The 16,566-nt window shown below is 37.3% G+C and overlaps 1 protein-coding gene across 1 annotated transcript in view; it reads right to left on the bottom strand.

Annotated features, from left to right (window-relative positions):
- Positions 1 to 16,566, bottom strand: part of LOC139141337 (glucose-6-phosphate 1-dehydrogenase-like) — a 242,010-nt gene that overhangs the window by 26,361 nt on the left and 199,083 nt on the right. Inside the window, exon 10 of the mRNA XM_070710971.1 lies at positions 11,818 to 12,023. Coding sequence (XP_070567072.1) covers positions 11,818 to 12,023 — 206 coding nt within the window. The remainder of the gene's footprint in view (positions 1 to 11,817; positions 12,024 to 16,566) is intronic.

Raw genomic sequence — 16,566 nt, 5'->3', positions numbered from 1 at the left:
TATTTTTCTCTGTTTGACGTCATCGTATACGAGTGTTTTTCGCGGAGCCGTACAACTTCGAGCCGAAGGCGAGAAGTTGTGCGGCTCCGCGAAAAACACGAGTATACGATGACGTCAAACAGAGAAAAATTCCATGGGATTATATATTTATCACATGAACAGTCTTCTTATTTTCCTTTTATGTGGATGGATCAACATTAATGTAACAAAGCGCATGATTTTTATCGCGATTTTGTGTTTTATTTACGCAGATTAGTTTTATTTAATGAGTAAAGCGGCCCGTCACCCAGGAGATGTGCAAATGTTTACAGGTATACTTTCATTCATAAATCCGATTAAGCCTAAATTTTGTTACACCGAATGGTATCTCCACCAATCAGACATACGGATTCGGTCACGTGCGCCTGTCAATCATTGTCTCGCGCTGGACCGATGCCAAGACAAGTCTGCCATCGGCGGACATAGCTTTCACCGCGCTAGCGACGGATAACAATAGTATTTTGAGTTTTTTAGAATATTTACAATTATATTTTTGAAGTTAATGCAATGACACGATCGAAACAGTAGTTATCATTCTTAGAGATGCCGTGGCTTTTAAAATATATCAAGTTTACGACCTTTGCGAGCCCGCAAGATTCAGATCAATGACACACAGAGTGTAAGCTTATACTATTGTAGTGGGCACTGCCGTCACACCGGTATCCGCCGGTGGCAATCTCGGTCGTCAATGTTTTCGTATTACGGACTTTGATGTTTGCTGTGACATATATCGCCCGTAGGTACATCCCAATTTTGTTACTTGACGGGAACTCTGTTCTGTTGTGAGTGTTGTCCGAGTCAACTTCGAAATGCATCGGATTCTGCAGCGCTGCACTGCAGGTCGACAGCTCATGTCTTCACTACAGCCATAGGCTTACGCTGCAGGTTTGATTCCGATCGAGAAACAACGGAATAATCTGTGTGATGAAGGAAATTTATCGTTGTTCGTCGAATGACTTTATGCTTGTGCCTTCTATGTCGCTTTCCTGAAGATTAACCGGTACTCATTTATTAAGTTGACCTTTCGTTGAGGTGTATCTTTCGGGTTTATTGCTAACCGGGATAGCCAGGTACTTCCTGCTTGGCGATCGATCGCCAGGTACGACGGCGTCCACATTGAGCCTTACGACTTGAGCCGTGACGTTACTGAGCCATTAAAACGATCGACGGTATCCTCATTCGATTCTTGGGAATAGCTAAAGCTTTAGCGACTCGAAATTTCGTGGGCATGCCTTCTATGTTTCCATATCTGGATTTATCGGGTCACCTTTTTGTCAAAATGCCATGAGAGCACGGCATCAATCACGACAAATCGGTCTGTGTCGCGACGTGCACGTACGAACGGTACCATAGCAGGAAAAAAGTTCCGGTTGATGACGTACAACAGGGGTAATATGGATTTCTTATCTGTGCTGGTGTACGTCACACAGGTGGAGATACGGGCCAGTTCATGTGATAATACGAATTACTCCATAAATAGACACCAATATGTCTCTGTGTCTGAAGTTTGAAATGAATTTTGTGGCGTATTGTTATTGAGCTTTATGTGTACTTTTGTGATTTTTTAAGCTATGTTTTAGTACTGTATTTATTCTTACTGTTTTGATGTCTTTGCCGTTGAAAGACAAGTTTCCCACTTCAGGGATAATAAAGTTTAATAATAATAATTGTGGTATGGTTACTGTAAATTATCAGCTGTGATATCTCTGCAGGTATGTAGGAGCATCTCAAACCATACACTCCGAGTTCCAAAACCGAGTCGGACTTGCCGAGCAACACTGCTTACTCGGAATTGTATACTCCGAGTACATGGCCTACTGGGATTTGTATACTCCAAATACATGGCCTACTCGGACTTGAATATACGCCGAGTAATACGTGTTCCCAGAAATGCATATTTTGCCAAGCTGGACAAGAAATGATCTGTCAAAAAAAAGTATTTTATTACTCACAGAGTTTAGGGCTAGCGCAGATTGATATGTTGAAAATCTGCTCTTTTGAAAAAAAAAAAATTCATTTTCACGATGTCTTGTAATCTGTAGCGCAATGTATATTTAACCATGGTCCCTCCACAAGGAGGGACCATGATTTTACCCTCAGAAGAAAGTGCTGCCACGGCTGGCGGCAAAGTATTTTGAAAGATGACTTAGACGTAACATTTATAGTAAAACCAATAAACTTCAGCAAGTGCAGCCAGTTACTCAGTCTGATATCGCAAAATCGTTCAATTAGCGAAATCAATGCATGATATCACAGGTCAACACAGGTCATTATTTACGACCAAGTGGTCAACTCGCACTCGGTTCATAGCATACACAAGCGCACTGTGCTCATTTTATTTTGAAAAATTATTAGTTTAATTATTTTATCAAGACATAAATATGCCTAAAATGCTTGGGCAAGTCTATCATGGCCTTGCCACGCTAGCAAACCAAGGCCATGTCATCACACGTCGACAGGTCATTCAATTATGGCGTCCATGTTCTAATAACTCGCCACCCTGCATCGTGGTGATCATGAAACGTTGTTGTACCCAATTCTAGTCATGTATCAAATCAAGATCTGATCCTGTAATGAAGCAAAAAGACAAGACAAACTCATAATTTGCGTGACGGTAGCTACACTCGACAACGACAATGACTTGAGCGTGTTGTACAAGATACTATGCCATACTGTGCACAGATCAGAGGTCTGCAGGCAGATCGCATTATCAACTCTTTCTCTGAGCGACTGGAAGTACTGCAGTGTATACGCTGTTTGCAAATTGTTATCACAAGATCGAATATTTCCTGTGTTTTTGCAGCATTGTTTTTTCTATAAGCATGTGTAACTCGATCGGCGTATTCAACTCCGAGTAGGCCATGTACTCGGAGTACACAAGTCTGAGTAAAGCAGTTTTACTCGGAGAATGCAAGTCCGAGTAAGCAGTTTTACTCGGCGTATGCAAATTCGAGTACTCAGACTTGTAAGTCCAACTCGGTTTTGGAACTCGAAGTATGCTGTTGAAGGCACTCTTACATACCTCATCTCTGGGTAAATGTCCAGATATGCATGTTAACCATCTAGTTTGGGGGATTCCCAAATTTCACTTGTGACTATATCAGTAAGCTTGTAAAATGGCTGTACCAAAGTTTACCTACAATGCTGCCAACATCAAAATTTGCAAGATTTTTTACATAATACAAAATTATTTCATACAATAACAGCTTTGAGAGTCCCAGAGTCCAAAGGAGGCAGAGCTTTGACATGAGTAGCCAAAGAAAATGCAATCCCTGCTGATAGCGAACTGGACTACCAGCCATGGTATCAACAGGACCACCATCCAGCACCCCCACCCCCAACATGACAGACCCACACCCAGGAATGGAAAGGGGGACGGAAGACAAAGTCAAACCAAGGGCGGGCCCCTGCATGAGCAGAACGGAAACCCGACAAATCCAAGATGGCGGACCCACTATGTTCCCTGCGAAGCATCAGACAATGACGAAAAATACAAAGCAGATGGGGATGACACCCCAAGCTGTCCTCGACTCTTGCGCACTAACATAATCCACACTAACTCCTGACATAGTGGGGAGCTTCAAAATGCCCTCCAGCTTGATACACATTGGTGATCCAAGAAAGTCTCATATTTGGCAATGAATTGCCCAAGGTTGAAGGCACAGGAGAAGATACGGCTGACTCTGAAACTCTCCAAGGAGACTGAAAAACCGGATCCAAAGCCTTGCAAACTACCAGAGGAAAAAATACCGTCAAGGACAGTGTGCTCACATTCGGTTTGAATTGGTAAATTCAAGAAATATTTAAACCAGAAAAACAAGAATGACAAAAGCAAATAAAGTCTGCAACTTAGGTACATATACTGGAGGTCATCTTTAGGAACATGCATATCAACTTCTGGACAAGCAGATCCTACATACATACGCAAATGTCAACAAAAAAATTAGCCAGAGAAGCTTGACAAAAAGAAAATGTGGGAGAGTGGGGAAAAAATAAAGAGTGGGAAAAAATGTACAAGGGATCTGGTAAAAAGTAACGCGACATCAATCTTCTATCCCCTACCCCCTCCTGAATATCAAATGTTCCACCCCTTACATAAGACCAGCTGGCATGGCAGGAAATGTATTTACAACCTTGGGGATGTTTTAATTAATGCTATGAGTGCTATCATTCGAATGTAAGCAGCACTTAAATCAGTTACAGATAGTGAAATGCCTTCCACAGTGGGGGGGGGGGGGGGGGGATTACGACACCTGGAATTATCCTGGATCCAAATTTCTCATCAGTTCTTGTTGCAAAAAGTTGCAAAAATTGGATAGCAATGAAAAAATTTACCTCAGCTTTATTTTCTGGATCAACTTTTACTACAAATTGATATTAAATATGACAAAATTATGTTCACAGCCTTCAAAACTCTCTCACAACATATCCTGGATTGGTGTCGGTCATTTAAGGTCACAAAAGAAAATTACCTAAAATATAAAAATTTGGGGGTTTCCCAACACTTTGAGCAGAAAATTTATCTCATAACATCCCTCGGGACTTTTGTACCAAATTACAAAACTATCAGACAAGTAATTTTGAGAACAAGTTTTCTTGACCAAAAATGACAAAATTGTCTTAAAATACAAATTTGTATATTTCAGGACAATTTCCAAATATCTAACTATTGTCATCTCTGGACATCTGTACACCAAATATAAAAGCTGTCTGTCCAGGGGCTTTAAAAAGAATATATCTTTTAAGATTTTTTGACCAAAAATGACAAAAATTGCCCCAAAACAGTAATATTTCCAATTTTGTCGTAATTTCAACAATGAGAAGGGTAACATTCTTGCAAACATCCAATCCAAATTTGAGAGCAATTGGGCTAGCGGTTTCAGAGAAGAAGAAATTTTACTTAAAATGAGAAACGTAACCAAAACATTCAGCAAAAATACAAAATTCAAGATATCTTCACGATATTCATTAAACTGATTTTGATCAACCTTAGGAACCAGTATACCAAATATCAAAGCTATCAGATTAGTTATTTTTCAATAAAAAAAGTTTTGACCAAAAATTTGGAAAATTGCCCCAAAATTACAAATATTAAAATTTCAATTCAATTTGTATACACTTGACTGAGGTCATCCTGAGGAACATGTTTACCAACTTTCAAAGCAATCAGATGAGTGGTTACAGAGAAAAACATCTTTTGACTAAAATCTGAAAAAAATTACCCTAAAAATAGAAAAATGCAAATTTCATCCCAAATTTTAAAAACCTACTTTAGAATACCTAAAGGAACCTGCACACCAAGTTTCAACCCAATCTGACCAACGGTTACAGAGTTTTAGCAATTTGCAGGATTTTTCCTTTTTTCCCCTCATTTGCATATTTTTGGCACTGACATGTTCATTTGAACAAATTCACATCTCCACCCCTAGGTGCACCTGTACACCAAATACTAAGACAGTAGGTGCTGCGGTTTAGCTGTTTTTGACGTGGACGGACATACATAAATACATACATACATACATACATACATACATACATACATACATGCAAATGGCATGCAAATGAACTGATTCAGCTTATACGATTACCTCACATTGGTATACCAAATGTGAGCTAAAAACTGGAAAATTCAATGCACATGCTAAATTGGCCTCAGGATACTCTTGAAAGAAAATATTATAAGTCTTAGAAAACATGGCGGAACACAAAAGAAGTTTACGTATTGTAACGTATAATTGTAGATCCGTTAAATCCAGTTTTCATTCAGTGTATGAATTGTGCGAAAGTCATGATATCTGTCTTTTACAGGAGCACTGGCTTGCCAAAGAGGAGTTGTCAATTTTACATGACATTCATCCTGATTTTATGTCATATGGGTTATCTGCATTTGATTCTTCTGAACTCAATATCGGTAGACCTTACGGGGGTGTTGCAATACTTTGCCGTAGATCTCCAGGTAGCCTTGTAAGAATTCTTGACTTTGATGACAGTCGGTTGCTTGGTTTAGTTTTAGAAAACGACACAGACAAACTTTTTATTGTTAATTGTTATATGCCTACTAATACAAATCACAATTTTGAAATTTTTAGTGATTATCTGGTGAAACTTGACTCCATTCTTTCAGCAAATGTCTTTTTTATCGATGATTTAAACGCAGATGTAAATACTGATACAGGATTTGGCCGTGAGTTGATGGAGCATTGTGAGCAGTTTGGCTATGTCATTTCTGATGTTGATTTGTTAGGCAAAGATTCCGGTGCGTTTACTTATATTAGCGATGCTCATGGTACCACTTCTTGGATCAACCATTGTATTACCACTGAAGTCTCTCATAGCAATGTGCTTTCAGTTTCAAATCTCTTCAATGTTATAGGCTCTGACCACATTCCTGTTTCAATAGATGTTCGTTTTGACATTTCTGCCGATAGAAGACTTAATTGTTGCCCCTCTCAGCAACGTAGTTTTCGTGTTGATTGGAAAAAGCTGTCACGGCAGAATATTTCTGCCTCAGTGTACCAAAGCCAAGATTGATAAGATTAGTTGTCTGAAGGTTTAATGTGTATGGATGTGAACTGTACTGATCATTCACATTTGCAGGCTATTGATACATGTTATAATAGTATTGTGGATGCGTTGAATAGTGCTGCAAAAGAAACCATTAAGTGTAAAAGTCATCAGAAAATTCATGTTGTGCCTGGGTGGAATGATTTTGTAAAAGAGCGAGTGTCACGACTATGCCCGCTCCATGTTTTTATTGTGGGTTAATGGGGTAAACCTAAACAAGGACCCATTTTTGAAGTCATGAAAACCTCTAGAGCTCGTTTTAAGTATGCTTTGCGTGCTTGTAAAAGGCTTGAAAATCAAAACAGGGTTGATAAGATGGCAAACAATCTTCATTGTCACAAACAGAAAGATTTCTGGAATGAAGTAAGAAAGCAAAATAGCAGAAAATCGCCACTTTCAGATACACTGAATGGTGTAACAGGCGAGAGTGAAATTGTTAACATGTGGCAGAAGCATTTCAGTGAGATTCTGAATTCCGTCCACTCCCAGTCTGGCAAAACTGAAATTGATGAGAAAATGAAATATGTCAAGTTTTTTTCTGATATGTATGTTTCTCCTGAGGAAGTGCTTAATGCTATACAAAAGTTACCGGATAGCAAGACATCTGGTATTGACAGAATTACTGCTGAGCATTTGAAATTCTCAGATTCCTCTATTATACCTGTTCTGACAGTTTGTATTAATGTGATGGTTGTCCATGGTTATTTGCCAAGTGAGGTTATAAAGGTAATCTTAGTCCCCATTATCAAGGACAAAACTAAACTAACCAGTGATGCCGGCAATTACCGCCTGATAGCATTAGCAACTGTTTTCTCGAAAGTCTTTGAACACATTTTACTGTCACGTTGTGAGGAATTTATTACTTCACACTATTTGCAATTTGGTTTTAAACGAAAACATTCCACTTACATGTGTTTATTTGCATTTAAAGAAATTGTTAGTTATTACACCAGTAATGGAGGACCTGTGTTAAGTTTACTTGCTTTCTTGATGCATCTAAAGCTTTTGACAGAATTAATCACTTTAAATTGGTCAAAAAGCTCATCGACAGGAAGGTTCCTTTATATGTTGTACGAATATTGTACTATTGGTACAGAAATCAACTGTTTTCTGTAAAATGGAGCAATGTTGTATCAGAGTGGTTTTCTGTTTCTAACGGTGTAACATTAGGGGATGACTGCATTAACTTGCATGGTACCTGAAACCCGAGTCCTTGCCTGACCAACTCGGGTGACAAACAGAAGACTTTTAATCCCTCAAGGTGTGAATTTCCATTGTCATGTTTATCTAATCCAGCTGGTGCCATTGTAGTGCCATTGTAGGAAAGGCAGGTCTGTGAAATTGATACTCATAGGGAAGTAGGGTATTCCTAAGTTAATGGAGCCTTCCCATAATGAGACAAAGGGGAGTACTCTCTCCGTATCTTTTTAATGTCTATATTGATGATCTCATCAATGAGCTCTGTAAATGCAATGTTGGCTGTACTATGTGTGGTGTCAGTGCTAACACTTTAGGTTACGCTGATGATATGACTTTACTCAGTCCTAGTGTGAAGGACTTACGCCATCTTCTCAGGATATGTGAAGTGTATGGCAAGGAATATGATATACGGTACCGGTAATTTATAATGCTAATAAGACTGTGTGCATGCTTTTCAATGGGAGGAGAACGAACATTCCAAGAATACCCTCAGTAAAACTTAATGGTAACAAATTGAACTTTGTTTCTGTGCACACCTATCTGGGTCATGTAATATGCTGTGATGGGTGTGACAACGAGGATATCGCAAGACAGAGACGTGCTTTTTGTGTAAGAGCAAACATGTTACTCAGACAATTTAAAGTATGTAGTCCGAATGTAAAGAAAACATTATTTATGGCATACTGTAGCAATATTTACTGTTGCAATCTTTGGGTGAACTTTAAAGTTAAACTGATGAACAACTTTAAAACTATGTACAACGTCTGGAGAAGACTTCTCGGTCTTCCTCCATTTTGTAGTGCTTCAGCTATGTTCGCAACAAACCATGTCATGTCTCTTGGTGAAGTTATTAGGCGTAATATGTACAGTTTTAAGTGTAGGCTTGAAAAGTCATCAAATGTGTTACTTGCTGCGATCTGTTCATCAGATAGAGTGACAGATAGTGCATTATTTAAGCATTGGAGAAAGCAATTATATCTTTTGTGATTTTTTTCCCCTCTGGTGTGTATTTTTTTTTTCAAACTGTAAACTTTTGAGCAAATAGCATACATCCCGGGGACTGAGTGAATTTTGCAGGTGCTTCCTTTTGTATTTTCCTTATATGGACATTGCAGTCTGAAATAAAGAACTATTACTATTACTATAACCATTACATGCTCCCACAGACAAAGGGACAAGGCAAACTCTGGCTCGCGGACCACATGCATGCAACAAAAACTCTTAGCAGAAACTACTTTCTAGAGAATAGCAAATAGAAAAGGACTTAAATTCGCTCTCTCGATATCTTGCGTTATCATCTTTGGAATAGCGGTTAACAATTGGTCTGAAGAGTTGCAGCAGAACTCAGCACTTTGAGTGGAAGGCTACAGAATCAAAACTGAAGTAAGGTACAGGGGGGTCACACGCTTTATAGCATATCAAAGACCCCCTAAGGAGGGAAAGATTCATTCTGTAGGGTTTGTCTTTTGGTAAAGAATCAATAGGCTGTTGTTGTACAAAATGGTTTTGTATTATGTAATGGACATATATTGACTGTAAGTCCCATCATCTTTACTCATTGTGTTTGCAAAATATATGGACGAGTCGGATGCATGTGGTGTTAGGTTTACTACAGTAGGAAGAACATCAACTTAAAGGAATCAAAGCTGTTCATTCATTATTTCTATATACTTTAGGAAAACTAAAAGGAAAGCTTTACATCTAAGTTTTTCCCTGTTGTTTGTAAAATAATAAATTTACCAGAAAGACCATCCATTATAAAATTCAGGTCATAGATATATGGTAAATCGATAATTACCCAATATCACATGTTCCCTGTGTCATGATCACTCGTGTCATTTTTGCTTTGTAAGACACAAGATGAAGTATGTGTTGGACAGGCTTAACTTACCACTAATCACTCAAAGTAATCTTGTACAAAAACGATTTAATTTGCAGAAGCTTTAATTAATATAAAGGTTTAACATCGTGACTGAAATGTTAGAACTGAATATACTCTCGGTTCAAAGTAAGAAGTGTGAAGTATAGCTGTTGCGATTTTAGAACTAATTTATCAAGGAACAACTAATATACTCTCGGTTCAAAGTAAGAAGTGTGAAGTATAGCTGTTGCGATTTTAGAACTAATTTATCAAGGAAACAACTGACATCTTGTGAGTCAGTTTGGTCACTGAAAGCTATATGATCTACACTGATACCTCAACTCATAATCTCAAATGTATGTTCTTAACATAGGACTGAAATCTGTAAAGGTATGTCGAGGCACTGACTAATGTATGGCCTTCATATATAAATTTAATTAATATGCAACTGAGCAAATCATGATATATTCGAAACATCAATCTTTGAGTGTAACTAATTTACGTATTACCAGTGTAGCTCAGAATTTGTATCACATTGATATATGGCCTAATTACAGAAAGTTATTAAATATGCAAATGAGCTAATAATGTCAACATACAATATTCAGTTAAATGTCATCACATAAGTATGAATATAAGCAATGTACTTCAGACATCTTACGGTATATAGCTTTGATATATTTTGTGGCGTAATTAAAGCAATTCATTAATATGCATATTAGTTAATCAGAATGCCATTCTCATCAAACTTCTAGCTTAGGTAAAGACCTGGGTATGATCAATAACTATCAGTTGTTTGGTCAACATCAGCCTATTCAGTAACAATATATGGCCTGATTAGAGAAATTCGTTAAACATGCAAATAATTAGAGCATTATTGTGCTCATCAAACTTACAGCATAAGTGGAAATAAACGTATGCTTGATGAATAAAAAAGCTTTGGTCAAAATCAGTATTTATATATGGCCTAATTGGAGAAATTCATCAAATATGGAAATAAGCTTACAATAGAATGTCATGCTCATCAAACTTACAGAAGAGCTTGGCCTAAGTTTGTTTAATAAATGGCAAAACTTTAGTCATAATCAATTGCTTCAGGATTATTATATGTTTCATGCAAATAAACAGGCTAATAATCATAGCATCGTACTTATTAAACTTAGAGCATAGGCAGAGCTAAGTATGAATGATCAATAGCTGCCTGCAGAGGTTTGGTCAAATCAGTGTTTTTAGTATTGATTAACCCTTTGAGCACTGTAATTTTTCACCCAAAATATCAGGGCAATGTTTTACTAATTTTTATGAATTTTTCTGTAATTTTTTCTATGATTTTGCACTTAATGGACATAAATTTTCATGAGCTATACTTTTTGACCAAAATTTTGTGAAAAAATCAGAAAAAAATTGCCTACATCTGAAAGAAATTGTTGGTGTTATATTGTATAAAGGCAATAAATATAGCCTTTGGCACTCAAAGGGTTAATGGACTAATTAGAGGATTCATTAGATATGCAAATGAGCAAATAATCAGTATGTCATGCTTATCAAACAATCAGCTTTTCTTTAACTGCATATGGTCAGCAAACCTCCGCTGGTCTGATGAAATTCAGTACAATGTGACAAAAATTACATAAAACAATTCATTATGTATGCAAAAGAACTTACAATCTGTTAAGTCATATCACCCAACCTTCTGAAGTAGTTAGATCACAGAACAATTTGAGTGCCTGCACAGTTACATCAAATTTGATTCAGTAATTCTTGAGATATAGCCAATTGCAAAAATTCATCAATATGCGAATTACCAATTATTATGCAGTGCACACCCACTTAGATATAATTAGATCTAGATCTTTCCATGATTATGCTATGCACCAATTTGTATCACAATCTGACCAAGTTTTGAAGTTAAATTATAGCTTTCAGACAAAATGGCTTCAGGGTAGCCATATTGGATCAGATGACAAAATAAAGTGATGTGCATATGATTGCCATAGTTTGTTGTCCTCACAAAAGTTTTGGATAAATTGGTCCAGTCATGTCTGAGAAAGAGCTTTGGATGGACAGATGCATGCACACACACACACAGACACGACTCAATAAGACTCCGTTCTGGACTTTATACGGCAGAGACTAAAAAGATGCTAATGTACCTTGTATCTAGCTCCATATGTGAGATCCAGCTCTGTTTCTACAGGACTGAAAGACATACCAGGTTTTTTGGTCATAAATTTACAATAGACGGCCTCATCAGGTTGAACTCTTATTACCAATTCATTTCTCTGAAGTTGACTTTGAAAAATGTCTCCAGGTGGTTCATGGAACTGAATACGCACTTCTGCTTTCCGTTCATTCAAAGCTGCAATGACAAAGTTGGGATGATACACAGTTAATAACAGATCATGTTTATGGTCTAATTATTCTGGTCTTCTGCAAGACTTTGAAAGATGTTAATGTTGGAGAACGAAAATAAACAGCTACATACCATAAAAATACCGTCAAGGAGGGTGTGCTCACATTCGGTTTGAATTGGTCCATTCGAGAAATATTTAAACCAGGAAAAACAAGAATGACAAAAGCAAATAAGGTCTCCAACTTAGGTACTGGAGGTCATCTTTAGGAACATGCATATCAACTTCTATAGCAATGGGACAAGCAGATCCTAAATACATAAGCAAATGTCAACAACAAAAAATAGACAGAGGAGGTTTGATAAGAAGAAAAGGTGGGAGTGGGTAAAAATATGTACAAGGGATCTGGTAAAAAAGGAATGCTACCTCATCGATCTTCTAGACCCTACACCCTCCTGAATATCAAATGTTCCATCCCTTGGTATTACATAACGCCAGATGACATGAAATATATTTACAACCTTGGGGATTTTTTGATTAATGCCATGAGTGTTATCATTCTAATGTAAACAGCACTTAAGTTAGTTACAGATAGTGAAATGCCTTCCATTGTGGATGGTGATTACAACATCTGGAATTTTCCGGGATCCAAATTTCTCATCAGTTCTTGTATGTCTTACATAGAAAAGTTGCAAAAATTGGTCCGCAATGAAAAAATTCACCTAAGCTTTGTTTTCTGGATCAAATTTTCCTACAAATTGATACCAAATATGACAAAATTATGTTCACAGCCTTCAAAACTGTCTCACAACATATCCTGGGTTGGTGTAGGTCATTTAAGGTCACAAACTGAGAAAATTACCTAAAATATACAAATTTGGGGGTTTCCCAACACTTTGAGCAGAAAAGGTATCTAATAACATCCTTTGGGACTTTATATCATATTACAAAGCTATTAAACAAGTAATTTTGAGATCAAGTTTTCTTGACCACAAATGACAATATTGTCTTAAAAATACAAATTTGTATATTTCAGGACAATTTCCACATATCTACCTATTGTCATCTCTGTACGTCTGTGTACCAAATGCAAAAGCTGTCTGTCCAGGGGTTTAAAAAGAAAATACTGTTTAAGATTTTTTGACCAAAAATGACAAAATTGCTCCAAAATAGTAATTTTCCCAATTTTGTCATAATTTCAACAAATTAGAAGCATAACACACTCCCAAAGATCCAACCCAAATTTGAGAGCAATAGGGCTGGCGATTTCAGAGAAGAAGAATTTTTACTGTAAAATGAGAAAAAACACCAAAAAATTCAGTAAAAATACAAAATTAAGGATATCTTCACAATATTCATAAAACTGTATAAGGTTCACCTAAGGTACTTGCACACAAATTTTCAAAGCAATCAAAACAGCGGTTCTCGAGATATTAATTCTTGACCATTTTCACATTTTGTAAGCTCATTTGCATAATTTTGGCAATGCAGACTTCATTTGAACAAAATGCCATCTATAGCCCAGGATGCACCCACACACCAAATACCAAGCTGAAATGTGCAGCGGTTTGCCTGTTTTTGATGTTGACGGACATACTGTACGTACATACATACATACATGCATACATACATACATATATATACATACACACATACATACAGACGCCATCGACTTCAGCTTATACGATAAACTCACATTGGTATAACCAAATGTGAGCTAAAAATAGCAAAATGACTCTTGGCTCACATTTAGTTCGATGTGGCACGCTTGTTAGAGTGAGTGAACATACAACATGAACAGCTTCTATGGGCTTTAAGCTTCTAATAATCATAATGTCAAGTGCATTTGAACACATTTTGATGCATAGTCTCTCAAATACCGAGGTGCATGGTTGGCAACTGTTGCTATGGACACACAAATACAAAGTATACAATACTTTGCAGCCTGGTACATCAAAATTAGTGATACAATCTACCAGACCAAGGTAAAGACAAAGATGTCCTCTTATGATATTGTACGACATGGAATTAATATAAACATTTGGGTAATTCATAAACGAGTGATATTTAAGAAAACAATGTTGTATAGGGCTAACCCCTTGGAGTAGCGCCAGAGGTGAGGATTTAATTTTATTTGGTCTGATGATGCACGGTACATGGGCAATAAACAGACAGAAAAGAGAAGTAGCTTTCCACCTTTGCGACAACCACTTTTCAAACATAAAGTTTGTCATCAAGTTGTGTATTTCTACCCAAGTATCATACATCACCTGAAAGCTATTTCTGTGAATTTTTGTGTTTGATCAAAAAAATTAATGGGTGATGCATTTTCATGAAGATTTTAGTGAAAGTGTAAAGAAATTGGGCAAACGCCAGCAAATCATGATATATTCAACGAGTAATTACACTTCAGAATACTGGCTAAAAAATAGCGTCAATGATGACACTGTGCTCCTCAGTGCATTTAGCGGTAGGGATGCAAGGAGAGAGGTTTGGGGAGTGTTGCTGAGAAAGATGCAAAGACTGTGCTCTCCCTGGCCTTTCGAAATTGTTAGTAAATTTACGAATTGGGTTCAAAAAATATTAGTAAGCACAAATTATGTTATTCTGAGCCCACCAATTTTCAACAAGCACTTCTGGTACTCAATAAATGATTTTAAGGGGATAGAAATGATGAATGATTTCATTATAGACAAAGGAAAATGAAAAATCCCTTTTTAGTTTTTTTAACAATGAACACTCATATTTTGATACGCATTTTCAAAAGATCCATTGAATAACACAGTACATCATGGGTCATGAATGCTTGTAACATTTCTTCCTTGTCTCAATAAAGTGTGTAATTTTGGTCAAACGGCCAATGAATGTTATTCAATTACTCAATCTTTATTACACAGCATAATATTTTCAAGTATATTGTGACACAAATCATAACTCCCTTTGTGTGTGTAGTCAGTGGTTGATGATTATATATATTAATATATGAAGCGGTCATTAATATTATCAGTGTTTGCACAAGTTTTAAATGCTAGAAAATCTGTCCCCTGTTTTTCATATTTGGAAAGCTCTGTTACTTTGAAAGTATGCATGTCATCCATAGGTACTAGGTGGTGCCTCTATAGCTGCAGTCATTATGCCGTGTTCATCTCTAAAATTCTTTTGAAACCACCACTGATCAGAACATTTGGCAGTCTGTAGTTTAGCACAAATTTTGTCTCATTATTACAGCAAATTTAAGTACGCAAACTGAGACTGGTGATCCTGCTAATGTTTTCTTAGAGACAGTTACACTTTTAAAACGCTGCAGATGATCGTCATTTTGTTTTTTGTCTGGATAAACTTTTTGGTCATGGGACTGTGCACAGCTTTTTCTCTGGATCATAGAAAACTATCAGTATTAAACATTTGCTGAGACAGTTTCTTGTAAGGTATTTTGAAGGAAACCTATTAAAATTTGCAAGCTGACTGAAAATTCAATCTGCAGATCGTCAAATGACAAATCTATGACATCTAAGATTTCCGGCTCTCTTCCACCTCCATGCACAGACAAACACTTTGCAGTACATCGTTCAACCGGCATGCGCGGTCTGGACTAGCAGTTCCTGTTCTGCTGTAGTTCGACTGCCTTTCAGGCTGACTGTTCTTGATCTCTTCTCGGCGGTTTCATTGTTTCGTATTTTTTTCATATCAGTTGCCGTTTTTTATGCCCAACTTTCTTTCCCAGCTGAGGATACTATGATCTATCTAAAAGCATTTGTAACTGCCCGCCTCCCTCGATAGGCTTCAACCGTCCATTCGGAAAGTTGACAGCATGTGAGTGTTTGGGTGTCTCGAAACTACCGTAATGGGGTGGTAATACATGACACACCACTGTGAGAGTACAAGACCCGGGGATCTTGAAACCTTTTCGCGCATGCTCATGTTATCACAGGTCAAAGTCCAAAGCTATCACTATGTGTCGATGCGCCGATGATAGGGGCAGCGTAGGTTTTGAAAGACGAGATATGACAGTATTTCCCCGGAATTCACAATCTTGACCAAAAATCAGGCTTCAAAAATAACAAAATTGTTCGTAAATGGCCGATCGGGCATCTATTTTTTTTCGTAAATTTTCATTTTTGTTCGTAATTTACGAACGTTACGAGCGACAGCGAGAGCACAGAAAGAAAGGGTTGAAATGTGAAACTGTAATAAAACCTATTGGTTTTTTAGCAGTGAGCGTCCAGCTTGGTAAACATGCCATCTTGTACATGAAGGCAAAATACATAATTTTCACATGTCCACCAAACTTGGAATTTGCATAGATGTACACAGATCATCCAAATTGATTTATCTGCAAGATTTTGTATGTTCCTTGCTACAAAATTCTGACCCTATTGAATTATAACAGGAAAACATGCACGCATGATTGGACAGTGTGGACTGTGTATTGGATGCACTACATCTGCCGTGATGATGGATTGCCAGACGACCACACTGCATCAAAGAACTGTAGTTTAAAACGAAAATATAATTCTAAACAAGTCACTGACAATGACATAGTCCCCACCT

This window comes from Ptychodera flava, chromosome 9 (genome assembly GCF_041260155.1).
Source record: "Ptychodera flava strain L36383 chromosome 9, AS_Pfla_20210202, whole genome shotgun sequence".
In the NCBI taxonomy this organism is placed as follows: Eukaryota; Metazoa; Hemichordata; class Enteropneusta; family Ptychoderidae; genus Ptychodera; species Ptychodera flava.
Note: the sequence above shows the minus strand (reverse complement) of the source record. Positions and strands in the feature narration are given on the sequence as shown.